Source organism: Physeter macrocephalus, chromosome 2, assembly GCF_002837175.3.
Source record: "Physeter macrocephalus isolate SW-GA chromosome 2, ASM283717v5, whole genome shotgun sequence".
Taxonomy (NCBI): domain Eukaryota; kingdom Metazoa; phylum Chordata; class Mammalia; order Artiodactyla; family Physeteridae; genus Physeter; species Physeter macrocephalus.
The window spans coordinates 114,562,979-114,585,111 of record NC_041215.1 but is presented as its reverse complement, the minus strand read 5'-3'; the positions used below and the strand labels follow the sequence as shown (position 1 = coordinate 114,585,111).

The 22,133-nt window shown below is 35.5% G+C and overlaps 1 protein-coding gene across 4 annotated transcripts in view; it reads left to right on the top strand.

Moving 5' to 3' along the window:
* Positions 1 to 22,133, top strand: part of ERBB4 (erb-b2 receptor tyrosine kinase 4) — a 1,129,074-nt gene that overhangs the window by 588,306 nt on the left and 518,635 nt on the right. For all 4 annotated transcript variants that reach the window (XM_055089875.1, XM_024124587.3, XM_028481564.2 and 1 more), the window contains exon 3: positions 15,644 to 15,830. In XM_055089875.1, coding sequence (XP_054945850.1) covers positions 15,644 to 15,830 — 187 coding nt within the window. The remainder of the gene's footprint in view (positions 1 to 15,643; positions 15,831 to 22,133) is intronic.

Here is a 22,133-nt window from a genome sequence, read left to right as displayed (position 1 = left end):
GCTCCATCTACTGAATCACCCAAGCTAAAAAGAACTGAAGTCATTTCCTGTTTTATTTTCTTCCTTAATCCCCATATCCAGTAAGTCACTGAAGTATTTGTTATTCCACCTCAGAAAGATGGCTGGAATCTCATCCCCAGCTATTCTGTATTCACTGCCACCATCATCTCTTGCTTGGCAAGAATTTCCTTACTTTTCTCTCTCTACCAGCCTCTCATCATCCTGCCCCATTTTTACACTGAAACCAGGCAGATAATTCTACAAAACAAATCACAGCCTCATTCCTGTAGACAGTGCCATTAAATCCCTGCTGCCTGGAAGATAAAATTTGGAATTCCTACATTACCTTTTTTCCAGTTGTATCTCCTGTCCTCCTGGCCTCATTTTCAGTTTGGGACTTTTAGACCTGTGAACACACCAGACTCTCTCAAGGCACTTTGCCATATGACATGTTATTCTTTCTGCCTAGATTGCACAACCGTGCCTTACTAACATATTCAGTTCCTGAGTCTGAATAGAGAGGATTTGATAGCAAGGAATATCATGAAATCTGAAATTGCTTGATTCCTAAATTTCAGATATAAAGTGGTAAAATATGTAGACATAAAGAGACACCTTTGTGTGCTTCCTTGTGTTTACCATCAAATAACATCTTTTTATAACCGTTATGTTACAAATACAATGCAAATACTGAAAACTTCACAAAACAAAAACTAGTTTCAGAAATTTATAAAGGTATACAGTCTCGTAACTGTTAGTCTACATCAGGAAATAGAACTTTGCTAGCCATCCCCAGGAACTCAACAATGTGCTTCATCCTAGTCTCAAACCCATTTCTCTACAAAAGTAACCACCATCCTTACTTTTGTAAAATTGCTTTCTTGCATTTCTTTATATTTACCAAAGTATGCAACCCTAGACTTTATTGTTTGATTTTGTAATTTATTTTTAATTTAAAACTTTTAATTAGAGGTTCCTCTTCCCTTCCCCATCCCTTATAATTTATCCATTCAAGCCTGGATGATTTTTTTTTCCGTAGAATTTTCTAGAGCCTGGGTTTTTTTATTGCTTATTCATGATAGAGTTCAACATGTTCTTCTGCCCTCTCTAGTTCCTCCAAATCAGCAGCTTGATCCAGAGACTTCATCACATTCATGTTCAATGCCTTTGGTGAAACCATAGGTGGTGGTGTGTTCAGCTAGAGGCACAGAATGACTGGTTGTTATGAGAACTGTCAAGGGTTTTGAGGTTTTAACCTGCTTGCAAGCTAACGATTTAGCCTGGCACTTGTGTTGGCAAAGGACTTGAGACTGTGGCACAGCAGTCAGCATCAGTTCTTGTTTACATTGTTTCTCCTCTCTCCTGGGGCAGTTCCCATAGGTGTGATTGGGAAGTGTTCACAGGTAGGTATTGTACACAAAATGGATTTGTGTCACAGTGGAGGAACTCTGAGCATAGGAAATTTCAATCTGTATACACTACCACGTGTAAAATAGATAGCTAGTGGGAACCTGCTGTATAACACAGGGAGCTCAGCTCAGTGCTGTGTGGTGACTTAGATGGGTGGGATGGGGGTGGGCGAGGGAGGGAGATCCAAGAGGGAGGACGGATATATGTTTACATATAGTTGATTCACTTCATTGTACAGCAGAAACTAACACAACATTGTAAAGCAAGTAAACCCCAATTAAAAAATTAAAAAGTGGGCTGCTAACAAATTTGTCCTCTGCCCTGGAGGGGAAAACTATCATTATATTCCATTGCTGTTTGCTACACACATCCTTGAAAAGGTCGTCTGGAACAAAAGCTGATATAAACCTTGCAGAAGAACCATGCAGAATTGCCTCCTATTAATTTTTTCTATTACTGTGATATCATTTGCAGTGACCAGCCACTGATGTTAAATACCTAGAACCATTAATCCCCCCCCCAAAAATCAGAGTGATAGTGCTCTAATTTTTAAAATAAATTTTATTTTTAGAAGTTTTAGATGCGTAGGTAAGTTGTAAAGAAAGTACAGAGAGTTTCCATATAGATTACACTCAGTTTCCACTATTGTTAGCATCTTATATTAGTATGGTATATTTGTTACAATTAATAAACCAATACTGATTCATACTCATTTTGACTTTTTTCTTCTTCATTAGTTGGAATACTTTATAAATACATGCCTTAAATCTATTATTTGGTTACCCAGTGTTACAACTCATATATTACTGTCCAAAGGTGACTCATTAATTTAATTTAATATTATTATGATCTCATAGATTTAAATGTGTTTCATGGAACTCAATCATTTTCTATTATTATTATCATTTTTGGAATTCAAATTCCCCAATCAGTAGCTGGGAAGGATCTCTTTCAACTGGTTCTTAAACCCTTTTGACCTGGTCATAGTAATTTGTGATAACATCCTCACTACGTAGCATAATGCGATGTTTCAAGTCATCTTATAAAGTTCTTGCTCCAGATCCAGAATCTGAAATTGCTCCAAAAAATTTTAAAAGAAGGTGTATTTCTTTTTTGAAGGCTATATCTAAAATGACTGGGATTTTAGAGCTCTGGAATAAGACAAATCTTTGTTGCTGTTGTTGTTTTTAATATTTCCTTATTCACTTTTTTTGTCTATGTTCCTTTGGGCATATTATTTAAATCTAGTTTCTTCATCTGTAAAATGGAGATAATAGTACTTAAAGAGTTGATGTGACCAGGAAATGGTATAAGGCCTATAAAAATGTTTCACATACAGAAAACACTGAATAAATATGAATTAATATAATTATCAGGAATAGTTAATACCCGCTTAGAAAGTTTTGACTTGCAAAAGGATACTAAATAAGAAAAACATTTTAGTACCTAGTCTCAAGACCCCTGATCTCAGTTCATATCATGTCTGTAGTCCTTACTGTACCTACAGATATCTATAGAATACCTGCTGTGTTTGTTTGAAGTGAATATTAAGAACATTAATTACATGTAAGTAACATAAGACCTTGTTGTCGTTGGAAGAGATGACTCAAGCAAGTATTTATTCTTTATAAATTAAGCCTTTTGTTTTCCGTTTTTACAGGCAAATATTTACACAGTTATTAAAGTGTATATTGGCAGTCTTGTCAAATTCAAGCCTGATACTTTGGCTCTATTTCTGAAATCGCTCACCCTTTTCATTTAAAAATAAAAACAGACCAGTCACAAAAGCAGTCACCTCTAACTTCTGAATCCTCAAAGGCCATTTCCCAGATGCTTTTCTAGAGAGCCAACTATTTTCATGTCATTTCATGAAGGCCCATATTCCTCCTTTACAATTTGAGAGGGGAAAAATTTGAAAAGACCTCAAATGTAAAACTGTATTGTAACTCAATTGTAGATTGAAATGGTATCAAGCATTTCTGTCATCTAAACTTTGGTAATACATAGTTATTCCTTTAGAAATAGAGAAGCAGAGTTTAATATACGCTGTGTAACAGAGGCAGCATGTTAAAGAAGACAAAAGATTCTGTATTCAGAAGAAACAATGGCAGCTAATACTGAGAGCCTGCAGTAAGCCAGGCCTTTTCTTAAGCAATTTACAGGGATTTACTTCTCAAAATAAGCTGGGAATTTGGGAACTTAATATCACTAGTTTACAGATAAAGAAAATGAGGCACAGAAGGATAAATCATTTACACAGTATAACACTGCTAAATGCTGGAATGTGAATTTAGGCAGTGTGTTAGTTTGCTAGAGCTGCCATAACAAAATACCACAGACAGGGTGGCTTAAACAGAAATTTATTTTTTCACTGTTCTGGGGGCTAGAAATCTGTGATCAAGTGGCCAGCCGGGCTGTTTTTTTCTGGTTTTCTCATTGGCTTATAGATGACTGTCTTCTCTTTATGTCTTTTCCCATATTCTTACCTACATATGTGTCTGTGTCCTAAATTTCTCTTCATATAAGGATACCAGTGATTGGATTAGGGCCACCCTAATGACCTCACTTTATTTATTTATTTATTTATTTATTTTTTCTCACTTTAATTTAATTACCTTTTTAAAGACCATACTCCAAATACGGTCACATTCTAATATACCGGGAGTTAGGTCTTCAACATATAGATTTGAGGGGTCTTAATTCAGACCGTAACAGGCAGTCTGACTGGAGCCTACAACTTTATGCACTGTGTAGCACCAGTTGTTTAATTAATCAACTTTAATATCAAACGAATATTTGCTTGCATATTATTTGTGCACATTCCTGAACTACACAAAATATTTGTAACTTTTGTATAATTGAACTAACAATAATATGATGAGGACATTGATCATCTTTTGAAGATCTTCAACTTTTAAGCATTTAGCAGAAATTTGTCCTGTATTTCAGAAGAGAAATTAAGATTAACTAACTTGTGCAAGGTCAATAATTAATAGAGACAAGAGTCAAACTAAAATCTGTCAGATTGCAGCTCCCAAATTTAAACATTGGGCAGTTTGGTTCTCTATGCAGGAACATACACATCACACATACAATATAAATAAATATTACAGTGCTTTGATTCATGTGTAGTCTCAGATGTATGAAAGTGCTGACAAACAGTATTTTTTTAATTGAAGTATAGTTAATTTACTAACATTATATTAGTTTCATATGTACAACATAGTGACTCAATATTTTTAATAGATTATACTCCATTTAAAGTTATTATAAAATATTGGCTATATTCCCTGTGCTGTATTCTTGTAACATTTATTTTATACATAGCAGTTTGTGCCTCTTAATCCCCTATTCCTATCTTTCCCCTCCCCCTTTCCCACTCCCCACTGGTAACCGCTAGTTTGTTCTCTAAATCTGTGAGTCTGCTTCTGTTTTGTTATATTCATTCACTGGTGTTTTTTTTAGATTCTATGTATAACTGATAACATACAGTATTTGTTTTACTCTGTCTGACGTATTTCATTTAGCATAATACCCTCTATGTCCATCCATGTTGTTGCAAATAGCAAATATTATTCTTTTTTATGAATGAGTAATATTCCATATATACCACATGCTCTTTATCCATTCATCTGTTGATGGACACTTAGGTTGCTTCCATATCTTGGCTATTGTAAATAGTCCTGCTATGAACGTTGGGGTGCCTGTATCTTTTCAAATTAGTGTTTGTGTTTCCTTCAGGTATATACCTGGAAGTGGAACTGCTTGATCTTATGGTAATTCTATTTTTACTTTTTTGAGGAACCTCCATACTGTTTTCCATAGGAGCTGTACCAATTTACATACCTACCAGCAGTGTTCAAGGGTTCCCTTTCCGCCACATCCTGCCAGCATTTGTTATTTGTAGACTTTCTTTTTTTTTTTTTTGCGGTACGCAGGCCTGTCACTGTTGTGGCCTCTCCCGTTGTGGAGCACAGGCTCCAGACGTGCAGGCTCAGTGGGCATGGCTCACGGGCCCAGCTGCTCCGCGGCATGTGGGATCCTCCCGGACCAGGGCATGAACCCGTGTTCCCTGCATCAGCAGGCAGACTCTCAACCACTGCGCCACCAGGGAAGCCCTGTAGACTTTTTGATTAGAGTCATTCTGACAGGTGTGAGATGATATCTCACTGTTGTTTTGATTTGCATTTCTCTGATGATTAGCAATGTTGAACATATTTTCATGTGCCTATTGGCCATTTATATCTCTTCTTTGGAAAAATGTCTGTTCAGGTCTTCTACCATATTATTTTATTTTAATTGAGCTGTTTGTTTTTTAGATATTGAGTTGTATGAGCTGATTAAATATTTTGGATATTAACTTCTTATCGATCATACCATTTGCAAATATTTTCTCCCATTCAACCTATGTTGTCTTTTTGTTTTGTTTATGGTGTCCTTTTATTTGCAAAAGATTTTACATTTAATTAGGTCCCATTTGTTCATTTTTGCTTTGGTTTACTTTGCCTTAAGAGACAGACCCAAAAAATTATTGCTATTATTTATATCAAAGATTTATATTCTGCCTATGATTTCTTCTAGGAGTTTTGTGGTTTCCGGTCTTATATTTAGGTCTTTAATCCATTTTGAGTTCGTTTTTGTATATGGTGTGAGAAAATTATCTAATTTCATTCTTTTACATGTAGTTCAGTTTTACAACCACCACTTATTGAAGAGACTGTCTTTTTTCCATTTTATATTCTTGCCTCCTTTGTCATAAATTAATTGACCATAGATGTATGGGTTTATTTCTGGGCCCTCTAGTCTGTACCATTGATCTATATGTCTGTTTTTGTGCCAGAACAATATTGTTTTAATGACTGTAGATCTGTAGTATAGTCTGGAGTCAGGGACCATGATACCTTCAGCTTTGTTCTTTATTCTCAAGATTGCTTTGGCTATTCCTCTTAGAACTGCTTTTGTTGTGTTCCATAAATATTGGAATGTTGTGTTTTCATTTTCATTTGTCTCAACGTATTTTTTAAAATTTCCTCTTTGATGTCTTCATTGTCCCATGGATGTTTAGTAGTATGTTGTTTAGCCTTCATGTGTTTGTGTTTTTTTCCATTATTTTATCTTGTAATTGCTTTCTAGTTCCATACTGTTGTGGTTGGAAAGATGCTTGATATGATTTCAATCTTAAATTTAAAGAGGGTTGCTTAGTTGCCTAACATGTGATCTATCCTGGAGAATGTTTCATGTTCAGTTGAAAGTAATGTTTATTCTTCTGTTTTGGAGTGGAATGTTCTATATATACCTATTAAGTCCATGTGATCTAATGTGTCAATTAAGGCCAATGTTTCCTTATTGATTTTCTGTCTGGATAATTTATCCATTGATGTATGTCAGCCCTACTATTATTTCATTACTATCAATATCTCTATGTCTGTTAATATTTGCTTTATGTATTTAGGTGCTCCTGTGTTGGATGCATAAGTATTTACAAGTGTTATACCTCTTGTTAGATTGAGCCTTTTATCATTTTATAATGCCCTTCTTTGTCTCTTGTTACAGTCTTTGTTTTAAGTTGTATTTTGTCTAATATAAATATTGTTATTCTAGCTTTATTTCTGTTTTCCTTTGCATGGGGTATCTTTTTTCCATCCTTTCACTTTTAGTCTGTGTGTATGTATATTTAGATCTGAAGTGAGTTTTGTATAGGCAGCACATATATGGGTACTGTTTTTTGGGTGAGGTTTTTTGTTAGTTTTGTTCTTTTCTTCAGTCAGCTACCTATGTCTTTTGATTGGGGCATTTAGTCTATTTATACTTAACATAATTATTGATAAGCATACTTATTGCCATTTTGTTAATTGTTTTCTGATTGTTTTAATAGTTCTTCTCTGTTCCTTTCTTCGTCTCTTGTCCTATTCCTTTGTGATTTGTGGACTCTCATTAGTGCTGTATTTGCATTTCTTTTAATTTATTTTTTGTGTATCTGTTGTAGAATTTTGGTTTTAGTTTGCCATGGTGTGTGTGTGCAATCCCTTCAAGAGTAGAGTCTCAGTTTCCCACAGCCCTCCTGCTTTTTCAGATGTAAGCTCTGCTGGTTTTTAAAGCCAGATGTTATGGGGTCTTCCCAGTCCAGGCTCCACAGCCTGGGGAGCCTTATGGGCTCAGCCTCCTTGCTCCTCAGGGGGACCTTCATGGTTGTGATATCCCACTACTTGTGCATGGCCACACCAAAAGTGAGATTTCTAATCAGACCGCATCTCTGCCCCTCATACCCATCTCAGTGTGTCCTTTTCTTTGTATCTTTAGTTGTAGAAAACCTGTTCTGCTAGCCCTCAGGTTTTTTTGAGAGATAATTTTTGTGTATATATTTGTAGGTTGGTGTGTCCACGGAAGCAGGTGAACTCAGGATTATCCTACTTCACCATCTTGATCCAGAAACACTAAATCTCAATACTATATTTTAGATAATTATAAAAGAGTATTAAAATGTCAATTTGGAATTGAGGTTTAAAAATATAATCCAACCTGTATAAACACATGGGAAAAAATATTTTTAAATTAGAGATGATGGAAATTTTAACAGTACAGATTTTCTTTTTGAAATATAGACACTTAAAATTGAGATTTGTGTGTGATTATGTAAATGGATTTACAAAAGCTACCAATTTAATTTGTACAATCTAATTCTAGTGTAAAATGTCTATGATATGGCAGTATAGCCAAGATAAGGTCAGGAGATGAAGGACCAATTAGGAATGTAGATCTGAAGGGGGACTATTAAGAACCCTCTGGCCAGCTAAGAAAGATATAGAGGACAAAGAAAAAAGATGATTACTTTGAGAGAGGTGAGATAAGTAGTTCTCTTTTCAATGGAACTATGGTATTCACTGCAAGGAAGTCATGAGTTGAAAGCTGGCTAGGTGGCCAGTGATGAATGAATAGCTTGTAGATTTCTTAGAGAGTAGGGGTGGTAGCAGTACTAGCACATAAGAGACTGGCTGGTAATAGCTGAGAGATTGCAGTTTTGCTGGGAAGAACTGGATTAGATTCTCTGTGTCTTGAGTGTTATTTCATGCTGTATAAAATGAGCATGAATTTAAATCTACCACAGTCAGGTACCTGACATTTTGCGTTACTCTATTTTCCCAAATCTAATTAGATCAGACTTTGAGCTCCTGCTTGCCAGTATGGTCTAATCATTGGATTTTTAAGGAAAGTGGGAAAACTGAAAACAATATTCCAAAGCCAAATACACTATAATGTTTGGAGGTTTCCCATGTGAGTTAAATATTTGACAGTCAATATGCAACAGGAATATGTAATGGTTGCTATACGCTTACTAATTTTTTTGTGGTAAATTTCTTAATATCTTATCATAGTTAAGAATATTCTCTGCTTTAGAAATTCCCAGATTTGCTGTAAGGGCAGAGACAGAAATTAATTGCCTAGGGAAACTTAATGGAAAGCCCTACTGTCAGAGAGGTTACAATTTGCTACTACATTTGTCACCATCAGAGAACACATAAATTCTGCGGTCACTACGAGCAGAGGGGGTTTTTCTCCCAATCCCCCACTCCCATAGTTCTCTGCTCCCCACTATTCTCTGTGATACTACAGATTTATTTAATTCAAGTCTACTTATCATAAGTAATCACTATTATATTTGTGTACATCTTGACTAATGGAATATGTTAGTATTACTTGTGGATAATACCTAATTGGGTATGAGTGCATAAGGCACTGGAGTAGAAGTCAGGGATTCAGAACTATTTTGACTTGCTACAGAAAGTCTTGACAAAAGTAAATAGGTATATTTTCAAAGGTGCCTATATTAAAGAAAAATAACAAGGAATTGATATATAATTTGAGTAGGAAAATATCTAGAAAACAGTGTTTTACACATTTAGCCAAGAATGTATTGTTGATTTTAATATGTGTAAAATTTTCCCTAAACACTGATTAAATATTCAGAAATTGTGAGGTACTGCAATCAGTTGAATCTTAAGGTACATGAAGGAACATTTAAGGAACGATTTGCTATTCCCACTAAGTACAAAATTAGAGAAAATCAACTGTAATTAAAGAATAAGAGACTTGTTTCAAATACAAAATAAAATGAACAGTGATTATAAGAGTTGTGAAATGCAATAGAGATTTAGAAATAATAAAGACTGATTTTTCTGGAATGATCTGAAGGTAAATGGAAAGCCCAGTGCAGCAGTACAATCTCTTCTAATCTTTGGTTGAATGGCACCCACTGAAAATACTGGGAAGTTTATAACTTCAGATTTAACATTTTTTTCTTAAAATATTATGTGGGAAAAAATGGTTATGAATTTCTGTCCTTCAGAACAAACCATGCATTTTTTTTCTAAGTTTATTGCTAATATGGTATGAGAAGTTGGTCAGATTTCTTTCGTTTTTCCATTTCTTTTGATTTCCATCATCAAATGCCATGGGCAACAAATTGTCCCTTGGATTAGAAGAGTTTTGAAGCATTTAAAAGTTTAATGATCGTCAATGGTATTCACTCCTTGAACAAAGTAGCTGTGTCAAAGCATACATTGACAATGGAAATCAATCAGTGTTAGTCAGCAGCAGCTTGCACCACAAGGAGAGATATGTCTGTAGGTGGGTATTCAGTCTTCATTTGACAGAATAGGCAGTTTCCTGGGACTAACCATACTGAACCAGAACCAGAGCCAGGGTTTTCTCTTTTCTGGTGCATTCTGATGATTTCTACTTACTACTGTGGTCCTTGGACACAAGTCACGATTGTGTTGTTCAAAGAATGTTTGTTTTGTTATTATCAGAACGTTCATAAAATCATTTTCGATGGAAAACAATATATAAAAGGACCTTAAGCATTGCATTCTCCTTTTTAATTCAACAGTCATTATTGAATCTCTTTTCAGTGCCAGGGTCTGTACTAAGGGCTATAACATACACAGAAACAATATAAGGAACCAATTCGATAATTTAGGAATAAATTGCAAGTTGAAGAGGCAAAATATAAACATACTGAAGGTCATACAACAAAGAGGATAAAGGCAAGGTTCTTATGTTACAAATATTTTTGTCTTCAACTCCGATTGTCCACAGATAGTTCATCTGCCTTGGCTATTAACAGAGATAACAGTGTTTGTAATAGCTAGCAGTTGCTGAACTCTTACAGACATTTGTCTTATATGTTCTAATCCTTAAAACACCTTTATAAGAGAGGTATTGCTATTTATTTTTAAAGATGAAGAAACTGAGGCTCAGAGAGGATAAACATCTTGATCAACACCACAACGTTAGAAAGCATCGCCTGGCTTTGCCTGGCAGTTGAGCCCACATTTCTTAACATTATACTTTCCACAGAGAAGTCCATATGCTTAAAACTTGTTTTTATTTTTATAAAAATTTTTGAGACATTTAAAAGTCTTGTGCTGCTCACATTCTTTCTAATGGCTGAAAAGAAAGGAACAATGGATAACTAACATGATTATGTGACCTAATCAGACATTGTAAGCTTAATTGACCGTTAGGTATCTCTTGACTTTTTACCCAGATTTCTTAGTGACCTGCTGATATTAACTCATAAGCATGTTACTGACCCTTTTTCATTATTAAGCAGTCCTGCCATTACTAAGTTGCTTCCTGTAATTTTATTTGCAATCAGTATGCCTGGTAGCTCATGTTATCTGCAGTGGAGTTTCCCATTGAGATGTTTCAAGATATTTGTTCCCAGAAAGGTTTTAAGAGTACCTACAAGAATGTGGCTCTGAATTCCAGAAAACAGAAAACTTTAAGAGGACAAAATCAAGGCATATTTGTGGCTTTTAAATATAAGAATTTTATATTCATCTCCCATAATTCTTTAAAAATTATTTGATTCCATGAGCCCCTCCAGATATAAATCTTGGGTTGAGGGATTTGCTTAATCTTTTTCTTCTTAATATTTACATTATTTGCTGTGTAGGAGTTAGTGGTATGTGGGATGAGTGAATAGGATCTTCACCATAATTATTAGCAAATAATTCCTCATGAATGAATTACATATCACCTACTCATGGGCGGCTTTGTTCAAAATGGTTTGAACATATGTTTTCTCAGCATTAACACATCTTGATGCCCAGAGTTCCCACTGCAAAAGGATTATTTGTTAAGCTAATGGTTAAGTTACATGCATTATTTTGCAAGACCGGAGGGTAATAAATAAGCAGAATGGGTAATGAAAGAGACTCATTTTAGTCACAAGAATCTCAATTAAAACAGTAAATCCCTCCAGTCCCAGAATCTGGACAAGGGAGTAGCTGTTGCTATTAACCTGACCTTTTATGAAGATAACAAAAATGTTTCTAAGAATACTTTAATGCACACTCTGGAATGAGGAGTACATACATTTTACAATGCAATTAATTCAAATATTTATACATTAAATACTATGTGAAAACAAAGATGCTCTTAGTTATATTTTACTTTCTCATGTAGCTAAGGGAACTTGGAGCATCCTCTTCTATGATTAGTTGATTTTTCTCTATATTTTTACCATTGTTCTTGGCTTATATCCATAACACTTTTTATACTAAAGCCTTCATTATTTGCAGGTTATTTGTAGCCTCTGCTAATGTGTGGTTCAAAAGCCATGCCAAATGGTGCATCTTTATCAATTAATAGCTAAAAAGAATTTATCCCTCTAATAAACACTGCAGAATTGCCTACTGACATTGTCTTTGCTCATAAACCTCTTCATTTTCCTGAGTGTGCTTCACCTGTGTTTTCTCTGATAATCCCATCAATGTGACCTTCTATCCTAAGATAAGCCAATAGATTTTTACAGTTTTTGTTAAAAAGATCCACTTCTTAGGTGAAATTAGAGCTAATGGTGAGTTTGTTAGGAAGAATGATGGATATTACAATATGTTTTAGACAAAGGATTGATAATATATCCTCTGCACCAACATTTATTATAATGCTATTATTGTAACCTAGAGCAGCTGATAATAATTATATACAAGCCAAAAAATAAATTATTTTTATAATGAATGAAATAATTTTACTTTTTAGACCAAATGATGTTAGAAAGTGTTTATGATCTCTCTTTTAAGAACTCAAAGGGATAACAGCTCAATCATTGGGACAGTGGTTGAAGGAGAACTTGTAGGGTTCTAGGGCTCCACCATTCCAGGCAAGTGTGATTTTAAAACAAATTGTAGCATGCAAACAATGCATGCCACTGCTGATCTTTAACCCCTCTTCCCATTCCCCAGAGCATTCATCTCTTCAATCCAAAATGCTCAGTGTCTCAGGAATTCCCCTTGTGACATAGAGTTCCCAATTCGATGCCAGACATGAGTAGTTTCATGTGTCCCTTGCCTCTTTGTTGCCACCTTTGCTCTATTAGCATTCTACTCATCACGATGATGAGTGGTAGCATGTTTGTCCTTAAGAATTGTGGACCTGGGACAAGAGTATACATGGAGGCCTACATATTGTGGGGCTTATTATTTATTATAAATCAAGCAAATGTTATTCAATAAAATAAGTTCTATCCTCCCATTTTGATGGATATATCTTTATAACAACCTGGAAAGCCAAGTGAAATGTTAGAATTTTTGGACTCCTCAGGAATATGGTGGCATAGAGAGAGACGGCCTCCAGCTTGCAGCCCCTCCTTCATCTAGTTCTATCCAGTTTTGTGAGAGGTCTTGCACACAAGTGAATGGACACTCTAGTCCACACATCCAGGATCCATACACTCTACCCTTAAACATCTGCACCTGGACCACCCATCTTTCTTAACTGTATGCAAATTGGTGGCACAGTCTGTGGTCTGGGGGACAGAACAGAACTGGGAAAGATATTACAAGCCCTGTACTCGGGGGGGGGGTGTGGCTTTTGAGGAATGGAATTCTGGGTTCACAGGGGTTTGGAGCATGATCTGTCTAGAAGAGGGCATTGCAGACTGCGGGTGGGTACCCCTCTGGACTCTGTAGACTACCTAGCGGTGAAGGTATGGCCAGAGAAGAGCCAGAGTGTTCAGCAAACATTTGTTGGTTTCTTACTAAGTATTAGCACTGTTCTGGTCCGCTGGGAAACATGAGTGAACAAATTAAAATGTTTGCCCTTATAGTGCTTATATTCTGGGAAATAGAGAAAAAGACTATAAATACTAAATGTAGTAAATATATAAACTATATAGTATGTTAGAGTGTGAGAAGTACTGTAGAAACAATAAAAATTAGAGCAAGGAAAGATGAGAGGGTTGCCATGTTAAATAGATCAGTCAGGCTTGGCCTCAACTGAGAAGGTAGATTTGAGCAAAAACTTGAAGGCAGTGAGGAAATCAGCCAAGAAGATAACAAGAGGGAGAGAAGCTCAGGCCCTTAAAAGTACAGTGAGCACCTCGAGGTAGGACCATGCTCAGCATGTTGAAAGAACAACAAAGAGACCAGCAAATCTGGAAAGAGTGAGCAAGGTGTAGAGTTAAAAAGAGAAGTCAGAAAAAGAATGATGACCAGATCACACAGTGTAGCACTGTCCAGTAGAAATACAATGAGAGCCATAAAAATGTAATTTAAAATTTTCATGTAGCCACAAAAAGGGTACAAAGAAACAGGTAAAAATCAACTTTAATAATGCATCTAGTAAAAATCAGTTTATCTAAAATGTTTTCATTTCAACATGCAATCTTTGAAATCCAGAGTGTATTTTACACTGACAACACATCTCAGTTCATACTAGCTACATTTCAGCTGTTCAATAGCCACGATTAATGGTTGCTCTACTGGACAACACAGATATAGGTTTTGACTCATCCTTGAAAGAACTTTGACTATTACTCTGAGTGATTTGGGAGGCATTTCAGTTTTAAGAATTGAAGTGTCATGATTTGATCTATGTTTTAAAAACATCAGGGCTAGCCTTAACTGAGAATACACCAAAAGGGATCAAGAGTAGAAACAGGAAGACCCGTTACAGTAATCTTGATGAAGAATGATGGTGGCTCAGAGGATACCAGTGGATGCCCTAAGTGGTTGAATTGCTAATCCTTTTAAAGATAGAACAAGTAGGATGAATTGCATTTGGTGTGGGAAAGGGAAGTCAAGAATGATCCCAAGACTTTGGCCTGAATAACAGGAAGGATGGATTGACATCAACCAAGATGACCCAGACTGTTGGGAGGATGGGGAAGGAAGATAGATGTTCAGTCTTGGGAAGGTGTATCTGCGAAGCCTATGAGGCATCCAAGTGAAGATGCAGAGTAGGCTTGGTTATGAGTCTGGAGTTTAGGAGAGAGTTTGGAGGTAAAAGTTTGGAGATCATCAACCTTAAAATTGGGTAAGACAAGGGGCGAAGAGTAGGTAGAAGAGAGGACCAAGGACTGAGCATTGGGACATCTGAAATTAAAAGATCTAAAATAGCATGAAATTGACATTAAATAGTATCAAATATTTGAGCACTTTTGAATTATGTTTAATTAAAAAAATAAGATGTATATCCATTACTGTCATTATGTGCATTTTACTAAAAACCATAGCTTTAGATGAAGCCTAAAGCCTTTTTTGTGACTTATTTTTGCTTTAAAATGTCTCACAAACCTTTAAGTAATTAACTTATATTATAGATAACTACATTTAAACAATAAACAGTCAAAATAAAAATTGTGGTTGTAATCAAATTAGAAACCATAATCAGTATCTAATGCATATTTATATATATATGTATATGCATATATTCACCAGAGATGTATAAGGCAATTGTTCTTTGATAACTATAGATTTAAACACTAATATAGCAGCTTGAAATCTGTCCCACAGTCTACAGTCTACAAACTAATGCCTCTTTGTTTTATTTGTGATAAGCTTACCAATTTGGTTTTTTTAAATATAAAGTTTGATTGATGGTTATGTGTTCTTACCTCATTTTAGTCTGTCGGAGAATGAGATCTTTATTCCTTTCATTATATTCAGATCTCAGATATGAAGAATGCTTCATACAGTAAAATTCATTCTTTTTATTATAAGCACATTCATGACTTTAAAAAAAATACAGCTAATTCTTCAAATGAGATTCTAACCCTTGTGATCTTGTGTGTCAAGGCAATTATTTATATGTAATGTGGAAATTAGCGTATTCAATTAAAAGCTGAAAATTGGAATTAAATAACTCATTTTTATCTAAATGACTACATAAACATACTGACAAACAGTTTTTAATTATTTAACACAGGCAATTGTTTGTGTCTTTTCAGTCTATAAGAGAAGTCACAGGCTACGTGTTGGTGGCTCTTAATCAGTTTCGCTATCTGCCTCTGGAGAATTTACGCATTATTCGTGGGACAAAACTTTATGAAGATCGATATGCCTTGGCAATATTTTTAAACTACAGAAAAGATGGAAACTTTGGACTTCAAGAACTTGGATTGAAGAACTTGACTGGTAAGGAAAATATATAAAATAGCAAATGTACTCTTATTGTCAATATAATAGACACACATATATGGGTGTATGGTTTCTCCAGTGTGTATTACATTGAGGAACATTATAAAGCATTTAAATATATACTATTTAATTATTTTATGAGAAATGATGCCCTGCAATGCCCTTGTTTTATGTACAGATATTGTAAATGCAGTCTGACTGTATCTCAGTTGAACAGAAGTACGCTCGAAGGAAATGCTCAGTGACTGAAAACTGAGATATGAAGCAGGTTTAAGAGTGCTATGCTTGGTGGTCTTAAGTGAACAGTGGACCATATCATCAAATCTCTGCAATAATACCCTAACTTTCACTTTCGTTACAGCTCAGTAAATACACAAACCATTATATCTAGTTCCACTAATCTAGCTTTTTGTATAATCCCTTATTTTCAAAAAACATATCTAATGTATTAATCCAGTTTTGATTTCTTTTATTGAGTAACTCACTAAATGCCATTAGTAATTCTTTCTCATAATGCTTTAATATCATCAGTGATTTTTTTCTCCCTAAGATTGGAAATAGGTAATTGCTAACAACTTAAATTATCATCTTGCTACATAAAACACTTTGTGGGAATTTGTTTTGTAAGCTGGTCCTTGCAATCCCATTGATATCTTTTCAATTCATATAGTTCAGAGTTTGGTACAGGGATTCTAATTGTGAATTTTGCCATATGTGCCTGTAACCAAAATGCATGAATTAGTAATTATATCACAGTGGGAGAAAGGAGTTTGAACTATTAATTTAATCTAAATTAATATGATATGTATATTTTGCATCAAAATATCTATTGACTTTGTGTGTGTTTGAGTCCACACAGTGGTGATGTTTCTTGATATTGGAATCTGAACTATTTTAGAAGTATTGCCTTAAAATATTAAGAAACAGATAAGATTAATATTGTCAGGTTATTAAAATTATATGCTTCTTTTATTTACAGTGGACATAAAATATATAATTTTAAGTTAGAAGTAGCTTCATAGTTATCCAGACATGAGCTAAAATTGGGATATTTTGGATGAAGAAAGGAGTGTTGATTATGTTATTTATTTTGAACATGATTGCTATAGAATTGATGACATAATGGTAAATGCAAATTGCTCAGAATTTATAGATTCCTTCATCAACATTTTTACCTTTTTTTCTTTCAAAGATAGTCTTCTTACTGAAGAGCAGGATATTTGACTAAATTGCTACTTGCATGGAAATAATGATAGGAGGAAGATTTTTGGAAATGGAACAGATAGAGAAAAATTGAATGATTGAAATTAGGAATCTAAAAATAACATGATCTAGTTAAAACTTGTCTAGGAGGCATTGTGTTTTCTTCATGATTTTCCTCTGATTATATTAAACAAAAATTGAATAAATGTATCCTCAAATTTTTATGATACTTAAATTATGTTATTCCAAAATATGTGCTATTTGAAGAATCTTTTCACACAGAAAATTAGTCTTTAAAGAGTTCTCTTATTTATTTCTACATTTAACATCAATACTATTAAAAAGTTAAAAAGGAGTTATTTTGTCAAACTCTGCCACATTTAAACATACCTTGTCTATTGAGTGAGCTTACACCGCATCTTACTTATGATTGTGACAGTTGTTTGACTTGCTTCATATCAAAATATAACACTATTATTTTTAAAATATTATTATTCCCTAAGTTGCCAAAAAGCCTTATATTTTCCTGTGCAGCAGTAGAGATGGGTAATTAATAAATGAATAAAAGAATGATTTGAGTATTTATAAAAAAATATGTATTTGTTCAAGAGTTATTATTAATTCTGTTTTTGAATATGAATTAATGAAAAGTACAGTAAAATAACTGGTGGAAAATTTAGACAATTTGGAAAATTTCCAGATATTTTAATATATTTATTACATGGTTGACAATTACATGCCGACATTATTCCTAGAGATAATCTAGAATCATTGATCATAGTTTAGGAAATAAGATCAAGAGTGTAACTCCAATTTTGAAAATCAGAAGTTATACAGTAAGCACGACTGTGTTTGTGTGTAAGAATGTACGAGGAAGGACAGGAGACACATAACTGTTCAGCTCTTCATCAAAGAGGAATTGGGGATAAAAGTTGCTCTACAGTGATATCTTAAAGAGTTCAGTGTTCTAGGTAACCTGATTAAAGTAGCAAGCAAGCATTGGAGTTCACTTTAGGTGAGATTGTTTTCGTGTTTTGAAAAGATTTTTGTTTTATTTTGTTTGTTGTTGGGCTATCCAAAGAAAATTGGTAAACTTTTTTTTCTTTTTTAACTTAATGTTATTGAAATATTAAGAGTAGGGCTACCAGGGCTGGCCTTAAGTTTAGACTTACCTTGTGGAATAAGGGGAAATAGAAAACCTGCTGAGTAGTCACATATCTCACTGCCTAAGTACAGTAGTGAATTAAATTTTTAACTCAGTTATTTATTTATTTATTTTTGGCTGTGTTGAGTCTTCGTTTCTGTGCGAGGGCTTTCTCTAGTTGCGGCAAGCGTGGGCCACTCTTCATCGTGGTGCACGGGCCTCTCACTATTGCGGCCTCTCTTGTTGCGGAGGACAGGCTCCAGACGCGCAGGCTCAGTAGTTGTGGCTCACGGGCCCAGTTGCTCCGCGGCATGTGGGATCTTCCCAGACCAGGGCTCGAACCCGTGTGCCCTGCATTGGCAGGCAGATTCTCAACCACTGCGCCACCAGGGTAGGCCTTTAACTCAGTTCTTAAGGGGCCAGCAACATCAGCATCACCTGGGTACTTGTTCTAGAAATGCAGATTCTTGGGCTTCACCTGAGCACTAATGGATGAGAAATTCTGGGGATGCGACCCACCAATTTTAAGGATCCCTCCAATAATTCTGATGACTATTAAAGTTTGAGAAACAATGTTCTAATTAATTAAAGATACCAAGAAATGGTAGCAAAATATCTAGTTAATCTCTTCACACTTACTAGATCCAAATAATTTTCATTTATTTATTATCTTCTGGAAGGAAGAGAAGGAATGGTGCAGAGAACAGATAAGTTTTTGATTGAATGACAAGAAATATACTCTCGACTGGTGTGAGAATGCAAATAATACACTAGCAGCCTGGATGGAAACGTGGGTATAAAAGAGTTTGGAAATAAAAAAGATGCCGGGAATAAAATTTCTTCCGTATTACCATTTGGTCTAACACCAACTTTATGTAATGGTAAACCATTACAAGGGCGATAATAATTTATTGAGAATTTTCCTTTTAAGCAAAATTTTCCTTTTGAGCACTTTCAGCAAGATAAATAACAAATACTAATGTAAAAAATAATTTTCAGATTGAGATTTTAAAGCTTTTTGATGTATCCATATTGTGTTTCTCCTGAAATCTTTTTTTGCTGTGTTGACTTTAGACTAGTATGCCTTTATAACAGTATGTATGCCTCCTGCAATCTCTATCTTTGTGTAAAAGGGATGTTTGGTTAACATGAAGACTGTCATATATAACGGTTAATGGTTGGTTACCACTTACACATATAAATTAACTCACCACTTTACCCATTCTAACTAACTTAACTTGATGCTCACCAAAAGCTATTCCTTGGACTATAAACATTACTACAGATCTCACTTAGATACTTGTATTTTGGATGTGCCCAAAGACAAGAAACATACTTAAACATATTTTCCAGAAAGGCTTGTCTTACTGCTGCCACTCACATTTCCCTGGTTCATTATGGGTGAGGTGGGGCAGAGTGGAGAAGAGACAGGTCCCTAGACTAAGGATATGCCACACAATCCAAAAGAGAATAAGGAACTTGTCATGGCAAGCTCTAGGTGCCCTGTTAACACTGGGTCCTCCTTTTCTGGTCAAGAGAGAGAACATACTTCCATCAGTGTGTCTCTTCAGGCATATAATCACCTCAAGGCCACTGGGAATGACACTGCTGCATCAGAGGACAGAGCTGGACAGAATTCATTATTACTTCCTCTTTTAAGGTCACTTGCATGTGGCTGTTGCTCTTATTAATCATTCCCAGTAATGATGTTCTGATAATTCTTTTCCAGCACTTTCTTAGCCAAATATTCCTTTTTGAAATTCAAACCAACATTTAATATAATATACTTATAACCTTAAGTTGATGAGCTCCTACTTGTTTAGTCACCTTTCTGGCCAAAATATAAAGGTTGTTTCATTATATGGGACATAAAAACCACTATTATTTTTCCCTTTTATAATTTACCTCATCTGTTAGTAATGGTGGACAGTATTATACAATTTCATCTATATATTATATTGCAGATATGAAGGAATCTTTGAGAAGTATCTGTGTACTTATATACATTCTAGTGTACACATCCTATTTATAATGATGATAAGCCAGGTACAAATATTTTTATTTATTATTTATTTACTTATTTATGGCTGTGTTGGGTCTTCGTTGCTGTGCGCGGGCTTTCTCTAGTTGCAGCGAGTGGGGGCTACTCTTCGTTGCAGTGCACGGGTTTCTCATTGCAGTGGCTTCTCTTGTTGCGGAGCCAGGCTCTAGGCGTGCGGGCTTCAGTAGTTGCAGCACGCGGGCTCAGTATTTGTGGCGTCCAGGCTTAGTTGCTCTGCGGCATGTGGGATCTTCCTGGTCCAGGGATCAAACCCATGTCCCCTGACGTTGGCAGGTGGATCTTAACCACTGCGCCACCAGGGAAGTCCGGTACAAATTTAATACAGGAATATGTTCATTTTTCTTAATAAATTTCACATTGAAGAATATTTGAATTTTTACCTTATGAATTATGAGAATATATCTTTTGAATGGGTGAAATTTAGGATAATACAAATACACAGTTTATATTTTCCAAGTGTTAGCCAAATGTGCTACATATTTTTAGACCTACAGATTCATGTATTAATGCCTTTAATATATTATGGCTATTCTAATTGTTTGGTTAACTGTGTCACCTCAGTTAGATTATTATTTGAGATGTGGACCAAAAAATGGTAACCAAAATATAAAATGCTTAAGTTATTTTGAGAGCCCACAATAATAAGGTGTATTAAATTTACTGAATTCTGACAGACTCAAAGTTAAATGCTTAGTCTAGGAGATACAACATCTGAATTGATGTAACACTTGAACAGTGTCACATCTGAGCATTACATCTGAATGTCTGCCTTCAAGTATGCAAAGGCTATTAAGTAAAATAGTTCACCAAAATAATGCAGCACCTTATAATGTTTAAATTTCTTAACCCCCTTTGGCATTATTTGTAATGGTCAAATAAATAATCTAATTTTGAAATAGACAGGCCACCTGTAACTGACTCAGTGTATGTCAAAGAACATGGATGTGGAATCAGAAAAATCTCTGTTTAAATGTCATATCATCACTTGAGTCCACGTCTCACTGAGATTTAGATTCTTCATTGTTAAAACCGAGAGGAAAATTCCACCTCACAGTGTTAGTTATAGGCACTAACAAAATAAAGCAGGGAACTTGTCAACCACAGTACCTTTCACACAGAGGATGCTTAGGAAATCTTAGTTCTCTTATTGTTTTGTTTTTAGCTTTCCTTTGTGTCAACACACTGACGAAATAATTGTACCTGTTTCTGCATATTCAAATAGGTTCCTGTTGCTTCATTGGGGCTTTGACAAGTGAGTTGTTTAGACAAAAAGATGCTCCAGGGCTTCCCTGGTGGCGCAGTGGTTGAGAGTCCGCCTGCCGATGCAGGGGACACGGGTTCGTGCCCCGGTCCGGGAGGGATCCCACATGCCGCGGAGCAGCTGGGCCCGTGAGCCATGGCGGCTGAGCCTGCGCGTCCGGAGCCCGTGCTCCGCAACGGGAGAGGCCACAGTAGTGAGAGGCCCGCGTACCGGAAAAGAAAATAAAAAAAAAGATGCTCCAAATTTCAGCGTTTCTTCTGATACCACTTTGAAATTACTTTACGTATAAGCTCTCTTCCTCGGCGGTGAGAAGCCTGAGGCTTTTCCCTGTCTACTTTCAGTATGATTGCTGCCTTCAGTACTTCACAGCTCTTCTCTCTAGTCTTTCAGTGTCTCACCCCAAGCACCTGTTGCCCTAGCTCTTCATTTCAAATTCCCATCATCATGTTTCACCCTTCATTGGCCCTGACATTTGTCTTGACCAAGACAAGAGACATATTCATTCTAAGTTCTTTTACTGACACTAGAGTCTCTAAGCATTCTTCAGCAGCTCTGTGAAAGGTCTTAGTAATGTATGAGTGGCTTCAACCAGCCTAGTTCAGGGATTGCTGTTAAATACGATGTTTGACA